The sequence below is a fragment of the Morus notabilis genome, unplaced genomic scaffold (genome assembly GCF_000414095.1).
Source record: "Morus notabilis unplaced genomic scaffold, ASM41409v2 Scaffold561, whole genome shotgun sequence".
In the NCBI taxonomy this organism is placed as follows: domain Eukaryota; kingdom Viridiplantae; phylum Streptophyta; class Magnoliopsida; order Rosales; family Moraceae; genus Morus; species Morus notabilis.
In genome coordinates, this window is record NW_010357935.1 from 193828 (window position 1) to 202484 (window position 8657).

The window sequence follows — 8657 nt, forward strand, 5'->3', positions numbered from 1 at the left end:
ATATATATATATATATATTCCCTCTTAGGCAGTCTACTTATTATATGGTCAAGTTTAAGTGTAGCACTACAGAAAAAAATATTTCCTAAATAATTGTCACTGTCATGTCAGATTATAGTAATTCTCCTAAAGTCATTCTTGTACATTTGATGATAACTATTTGTATTTGTAAATTATAAAAACAAAAAAATTATTTTAGTATCTTGTGTTATAGAGAAACATACTTTTAATATCATATATTTTTTATAATATTAAAACGGTACATCGACGTTTTTAAAAACATCTTAATACTCTAAAGTTGATTTTTAGAATATTTAATGTCCAAACTATCATTTTTATTAATTAAATATAAATCAATAATTTTTAAAAAAATCTGAGAATATATTTTAAAACATTAAAATATTTAAAAGAAAACAAGAAAGTAAAAAATTTTCATATTTTTTCTCTAAATTTATTAGTTTTTGGTTAATTAAATAGAAGGGTACTAAAGTCATTTTACGTCTTAAAAATCAGCTTCAGTATACCAAGAATATGTTTTTAAAAACGTCGATGTATTGTTTTGATATTATAAAAAATACTAAGTATCAAAAGCATGTTTTGCCGTAACACGGGATACTAAAATAATTTTAAAAGAAAAAACTATTTGTATTTGTAATCATAATAATGATTTGTGATAAGTATTGACATGGTAATAATACAAATTATTAGCAAAATATAAAAGTGTCTCCAGTTAGGCATCCCGACCAGTCAGTAGTCACTTGTAATATGTTTCGTTCGTCCTTGTAACATCGTTCATATATTCGTATAACATTCAATAAAATTAATCCAGGACCTGTAATATTGAGTGTTACGTTCAAGCAAATTAGATGCTAGACGAACATATAAATGATATTAGAATGAACAAAAATATTACAAGTGCCGTATTGGTCAGGGTGTGAGACTTTGCCTAAAAATTAACCCATCTATTTTTTGGGTCACTGTTATTTCCCGCCAGAAGAAGCACATTACTTATACCACAATCAAAATAACTTTCCCTTAATCACAGCACACTTTTATGTTTTCAACTCATAGCCGTTGTTCTCTCTACTCGTTATTCTTGGACATTTTCCTTTAACTTCCACTCCAGAGTGCTTAGCTGCCAATTGTAACACATCAACAAGTTTCTTAAAACATAAAACCATATATCAGCTGATCAGCATATTCAAGGGATCGTAGAAATGCCAATTAGGCCACAGTGATCACAAACCCTGCTTTCTTTTCTATACTCATTCATGAAACTGAAAACTCTGACAAAAATTGTATCAAAACAGCGATAGAATCTTTCATAAGCGTACAAGCAATTTCGGTTGGACTAATTGGCACCCACCGCCATAACTATATTACAAATTAATCATGGAAGAAAATGGAGAGGAACTAAAACAGAATTTTGATGTAGAAAACGAAGTCACCATTATTCGTTTCTTTGCAATATATTTTCAAGCACTCTTTAGGCCAGCACAACCAACACCTTTTCTCTGCGGAGATTGACTGGTCGAGTGATCGTTGAATTGGAAAAGATCCGATGTTCTCATCTTCCGCGGGGGTTTACTAGCTGCGAAAACACGGCACTTGTGGCTGCATCTTCTGCGTCGTCGTCCGTGACAGAGTTCCTATCGATCATGCTCACACTGTTGTCGAATGGCTCGATTGGGGTCAATGGGATGCCCGGGATGTGGTTCGTGCTGTTGTCTTCGGGTTCCATAAGCGCGGACGAGGTCTCCTCAAGCTGAAGAGCATACTCGAGGTTCCACAAGACGTCGCCCATGGACGGCCTGTCAACACCGTGTTCAGCAAGGCACTTCTCCGCCGTCTCACCGAACTTTTTCAGAGAAGCTGGGTTCACCTTCCCGACCAAATTCTGGTCCATGATTTGATCCAGCATTCCCTTCTTTTGCCATGTCATTGCCCATTCCGCTATGTTGACTTGCTCCCTCGGAAGAACCGGGTTTAAGGCGGGTCTTGTGCACAGAACTTCCATTAAAACGACCCCAAAAGAGTAGACATCGGATTTCTCCGTAAGTTGCTGCCTTCTGAAGTATTCGGGATCAAGGTAACCAAAACTTCCTTTAACAGCTGTGCTTACATGAGTCTGGTCCAGAGAGGGGCCTGTTTTCGACAACCCGAAATCGGCAACTTTCGCAACGAAATTCTCATCCAACAAAATGTTTGTCGTCTTCACGTCGCGGTGAATTATGCTCTGCGCTGCACCAGTGTGAAGATAATGCAGCCCCCTTGCAGCGCCGATGCAAATTTCAAGCCGCTGCTTCCATGACAGCGGCGGTAGATCGGTTCCATACAAGTGGCTCCTAAGAGGTCCATTGGCCATGTACTCATAGACGAGGATCATCTCCGACCTTTCATCACAATACCCGATAAGAGAGACGAGATGGCGGTGGCGGAGCTTAGATAGCATTTCGATCTCAGTTCTGAACTCGGCAAGACCCTGCTCAGATCTCGGGTTCCCTCTTTTAACGGCTACTTTAGTCCCATCCTCAAGTGTTCCCTTGTAAACCCTGCCGAAACCACCAACCCCGAGAAGTAGGCTCTCGTCGAACTTGTTGGTCGCGTCTAGGATTTCTTGGAACACAAAGAGACGGCCCAGGTTCGACGACGAAATGCAGCTTGCGGTCGCGCTCTTTTGCGAGGTTGTGGACATCTTTGTCATTGTCTGAGAGTTGCCATACAAGGGCAGAGGAAGCCATGGATGGCCTTGGTTTACGGTCTTCGACTTGCGACAAGCCACGCAACAATAGCAGAAACCGATTAGTGCCAATGCAGCCACAGCTCCTACACTGCAGCCTACTATGACTCCGATCTTGCTGTGCTTCGAAGACGAACTCGGATTTAGACTTTTGACAGACAAAAGACCATCCAAACTTCCGATTTCATTGCTGATCTTCATAATCTCCAACCCGTTCATAGTCGCATTCGTCAAATCAGCCATTGTATCCGGGCCAACACTGACAGTCAAGGTATCTGATCCCTCTGAGGAGTTGGAAACAAAGTCTTTGTAAAGAGGCACATCCAAGTCGCCAGTAATCGACGACATATCAAAGCTCCCAAGCGCGGAATCGTCGTTTATGTAGAGATTGAAGACTAGACTGTTGAGAGACTTGCTCAGGATGTCACAGAAATGTACCCTGACAAAATACATGAAATCTGGATCCACTTGGAAGACCCAAGTTATGTTGAAGTTTCCATTCGCCACATTAGGATCTCCCATGGTTTCCGCGGTGGCATAAACCCAATTCGGCGCCGTCTCCGGTGTGACAGCAGTCAGATACTTTATGCTAGAAGGACTGACTGATACTTTCACTGCAGAACTATTCACATGAAGATATTTCTCATCATTCTCCCAAGTTCTTCCTAGGGTGTCATTCTGAGAAGTTATCAAAGGACCTCCCATATTTAGCCTGTAAACAGTCTCAAGCGCTAGATCAGAAAGGCCACTAAAAGGGGAAGATGGATTTACCGCCATTGCCTGGTCAGGGAGTACCCAATCTGGGATGGAGACAACCTCGATCGCGTTGATAAACGCGACCGAATTGTTCGATGGAATGAAGGTGAGTGTCAAGACATCCTTGGTGACATTGATGGCATACTCCTTGAACATGTAAGAGCCACTGTAGTTCTTGAAGGTGAAGTTGTTCAAGAGCACAAAATCATCAGTGACAACACTCATTGAGGCTGAGGCCAAGTTTTGGCCAGAACTCCGAATGGGAAAGAAATAAAGGCGGATCCAATGCCGGCCCTCTCGCTCAATATCGAATTCGAATGAACTGATGCCGGTGAAAATTCGGGCAGATTGGTAAATTGGAGAAGGGGCAGTGGAATTTGAGGTAGCAACTTGGGAATTCCCACTCTTTAGAATAAGAGAGGAATGGCCTGAATCAGGAACAAAAGTTCTACCTTGGAAGGTGACATTTCTTGATGAGCCACAAGCAATTAAGTAGTTGTCAACAGGAGTGAATGAAGCAAAAGATCTCTCCTGACCCATCAAAAGAACAAAAGCTAGAACCAAATTTATCAATTGAATAAGTTTCATTTTCACCATATCTAACAACCCAGATCCTCAACGAAGGAAAATCTAATGTGCCAAAACAATGCCTAAATTCCCAACCCAAAAATCACTCAACAAAAATCTCAAAAACCCAAAATTGCATTACATCACATTCCCAAAAGTAAGCAACCCCAGATCCAAATACAAGTACAAGAATCTCAAAACTGGATAAAATTACAAAAACATAAGCAAATAAACTTTGCCAAGATACAAAACAGACTCTAATTACTGTTCTTCAAGTAAAAAGCTCAGATTCGTTACCTCAAGCAGCTAGAAATAGTGGAAACTGGACTGGGTCTGAATTGAAAAGGAGTAAAACTAGTAATAATAACAAAAACCCAGTTGAGATTATTATTATTAATAATATTATTACATAAATCTCATCAAGCTAAGGTTTTTTCTTTTCTATAGAGCCAACCTTTCCAGGCTGTTGATTAGGCTGTCATTTACGGGGCAGAAAAGATGTGGAGGACCCCACATACAAGAGAAGAAGAAGGGAAAGAAAAAGGGCATGAAACTTCAGAACAAAAAATCACATAAAAGAAAAAAAAGAAACAGCTGTTTTCCTAAAGATATTGTAGTTTTGATGGATAACCAAGAATCTTAAGAATGATACGAATAAAATATAACGGAAAACGCCATGAAAGTTCTACTTCTCTGGTCTTTTTGTGTTTGTGGAACTCTTTTGTACTGGGTTTTCTTTTTTCTTTGTTCTTTAAATGAAAAAATTATTTGTATTTTTGTTCGTATGAAATGTGATATAATGGTATTTTAAAGCTTTTGGAAAGGACGGGTTTGCTTTGCACTGCTGGGACCAACAATCGGTGGGACCCACTTTTACGCGGCTTTGAGAGGCAGGATGAGGCAAAGACTTAGCGGCGCTGACGCATTGACTTGACGGCCCTAGCGACCGTTTGGTCCCGGTGTTCTTCCCCAACGGCTACTTGACGCCGTCAGTCACATGGCGTTGGCAAAGTATTCCAATTATTTTCCTGAAACAGGGATTTTCCTTTTTCCAATTATTTTTCAGTAATTAGGGTTTGTTCTTTTAGAATATTTGAGTTAGGGCGATTTAGGACTTGTTCTTTTGAGTAAAAAATTTAAAAAAAGATAACTCGAGTTACAAATTTATTCGAGTTCATGTTCTTTTAAGTTTAAACTCGAGTTTAAACTCGAGTTCAAACTCGAGTTTATGACTAAAACTCGAGTTCAAGTTTCCCCTTCAACTTAAGTTCAGAAACTCAAACTCAAATTAATGAACAGTATTTGGATGTGCATATTTTGAGTTATGATTTGAATTGAGAATCTATTGAGTTTGTGTTTGGGTTGGTCAAAACTTGAATTTGTATTTGTGTAGTATTTTAATAAAAATTCAATGGTGATGGAAAATTTTAATAGGATATATGAGTAGGATTTTACTCGTCTCTTCATTGTGAAAGCATAGAAAAAAAATCATCTCAATCGAAATTAAAACGAAAAAATTATAGTGTTTTTACAAATAGAAAAAATATTGTTTATTAACTTGAGTTTGAGTTTAAGAACTTGAGTTGAAGGAGAAACTTGAACTCAGATTTTAGCCCCAAACTCAAGTTAAAACTCAAATTCAAACTTAAATTTTACAAAAAAAAAAAATATATATGAACTTAAATAAAGTTGTAACTTGAGTTCAATTTTTTTTTTAGTTTATGAGTAAAGGAACAACCCCTAAATTTTTGATATGTTTTAGCTTATTTTTTTTCAGGATTTCGATATCATCCTGTGTTTTAATTTTCATGTTAAAGTTATCTAATCATCTTTTTCTTATAACAAAAAGACCAAACAAACATATCCCAAATTTAAATAGAAAAAAAAAAAAAAACACCAAAATTCTTCTAAAGGAGCATCAAAACTGGAATAAAAAGGAGGGAAAATAACAACATGAGAGGGGAGAAAATAAAAAGAAAGGAAAAAAAAAAAAAGAATATCTTACTCATTGGTTAGAGTTGCGGTGTTGTAGGGTTGTTGGTCGCAAGTTCCCACCCCGACCTTTGGAGGAAGTTGATCGCAAGACCCACACGTGCTGATGGGTTTCTTGACCCTTGGAGCTCACCGGCATGGGTCTTGTGGCCTACACCTCCGAGGGTTAGTTTGCCAGTATTTTCAATCGTGTGGCAAGTGGCCAACGTGTCCAAACTCAAATCACATATATACCATGTAAATTAGATATTTATGTTTTTGTTTGTAATTTAAGAAGTCAATGTCAAAAAAAGAGAAGATTACCTTCTTTAATAACTTATAAAGTGTATACAAAAACAAACGCACACATATATATATAGACGAGTTTAAAAAATACATCAAATGGAAAGAAAGGTTTTAGGTTTATAGCTGGGAGAAACAAAATGGTTTTCAATAGTACGTATACATAATACATACACACTCATATGTATGGGCATAAATTTTTGAGGAAGAGTGAAATGGTAATTGAAAATATAAGTGGATGTTTGGTTCATAATTTATAATCATTTTTTATTTACGTGTATTTTTTGTGAGAGAAAACTCTGTAGTGAGCCACGAACCATGATCCAAACTATGGTACGAATCCTTGCTCCAAATGCTTTCTAAGTTAAGATATGGAAAAAGTGAAAAAAATAAAAGTTGATTTTGAGGGATGTCAACCAAAGTGTTTTTACTATAATAAGTTCGTTCTAACTCTAGTTTTCCCAACTACACGATCTCTTTGACCTATTAACATACTTTAAAGAGATGTTCAATCATTTTTGCACTATACCAATCTGAATTTTCTTGTATTTGCTTTCAAAAGTTTCCATATATGCATCAAATAGTACATGCAATTATTTTCATCCAACATGCATCGCATAGTTCACGATACGTGAACAACCACTGGTATACCGTACCTTAATTTGCAAGCTTTGAGTGTAACAACTTTTAATGATTTCTTTCAATGAAGCCCCTAAATGTGGCCAAACTACAAACAAAACCATGTGACAAACCACATTCAAAGTTCAAACTATGGTGTCAAATTATTATTCTCTAACCCAATGACCCCTTTTTTCATTTTTCTTTTTTCGTTGAAGGACAACTTATGTTATACAACTGTATTAATGCACATATCAAGCAAAAAAGAGGGGGGGGAAAAAACAAAAGAAACTCTATTACACGTGATATTGCTCCCCCAAAAGGATTATTGTTATGGAGATATCTTGACAAATAGGTACCACTAACGTCCCCTAAATTTTTCTTTTCACAATATATATATATATATATTGTAAACACAGGTATAATGGGTCACACTTTTGGATCAAATTTTCAATAAATATTAGGTCCTTTTTACCAACCATGATTCATGCAATATTTTCTACCAAAGTAGGACTACGAACTTTATCTAAAGTCAGCATTTTGAAAACATGGAAAGAAAATAGCTCAAACTTTTTTTATCTCCCACATACCAAATAGTGAAAAATCCGTAATTTGTATTTGTTTGATTTTAACCTAACATCTAGGTTATATAATATACCACATTGAAGAATGTGGGTAACTCTAAGTACTGAATATTCTTACCTATTTACTTCAAAAAAAAACATTCTTACATATATCAATAGATGTAAAAATAATTTGAATTGTTTGATAATAACCTAACGGCTAGGTTATATAATATATTGAGTGGTTGTAAAAAGAAAGAAAGAAAAAAAAATCCTTCTGTTATTAATATACATTTATCATTTAATGCTTTTATGATGAATAACTTGCTCGTTACCTCATGTTTATGTTGTTTTTTTCTCCCTTTAAGTTCTATTAAAATCCCACATTTACTGCAGATATTGGCATGATCCACTTAATAAGGTGAGGGCAATCCTCCCCTAACAAGCTGATTTTGTTAGGTTGAGTTAGGCCCAATATCCTTTAATTTCTGTAAAATGGTATCAGAGCATGCCCAATTTTGTAATGTTAGGTCCCCCAATATCGACTTAGTCGTATCGGTTTGGCATGGTCGACACTGTGCATGAGGGGGCGTATTAGAATCCCATATTGGCTGGAGATATTGGCATGATCCACTTAATAAGGTTAGAGCAATCCTCTCCTAACAAGTCGGTTTTGTTAGGTTGAGTTAGGCCTAATATCCTTTAATTTCCGTAAAAAGTTCATTTACTCATTTTTTTATTCCCTTTAAAAAAAATAAAAAGAAAAGATCAATCCGATCACATGGTCATATGACTAAATAGTAGCCCTTGCTCTGATATCTAATTTTTCATCACATCGTATCACAAGTTTCTCTCATTAAAAAAAAAAAGTTAAAATTAACGAAAATGAAATGGATAGACAACAAAAATTAAATTCCAATTCATTTCAATAACAATCGAGCAAAGCTGTTTCTGCCTCAGATCAAGAGAAACAACAAAAATTAAATTTCAATGCATTTCAAGAACAATCGAACAAAGATATTAGAATGATGAATAAGTAAAACTTTTGGTTTAACTAACAAAAAGTTAAACTTTTGGTTCGCTTCTTTTTAGTAGGAAAAAGAAAAACTGAGTAGAGGTGATCGATCATAACTATTCAC

The 8657-nt window shown here is 36.3% G+C and overlaps 1 protein-coding gene across 1 annotated transcript; it reads right to left on the reverse strand.

Moving 5' to 3' along the window:
- Positions 1-1287: 1287 nt before the first annotated feature.
- Positions 1288-4804, reverse strand: LOC21393499 (receptor-like protein kinase THESEUS 1). The gene has a single exon (XM_010091076.2). The coding sequence runs from the start codon at positions 4091-4093 to the stop codon at positions 1568-1570; it is 2526 nt and encodes an 841-aa protein (XP_010089378.2). The 5' UTR covers positions 4094-4804; the 3' UTR covers positions 1288-1567.
- Between the last annotated feature and the right edge of the window lie 3853 nt (positions 4805-8657).

What these genes read in the sequence shown, in the direction of transcription:
- LOC21393499 (XM_010091076.2), bottom strand. Translation starts at nt 4,093, where the DNA reads ATGGTGAAAATGAAACTTATTCAATTGATAAATTTGGTTCTAGCTTTT.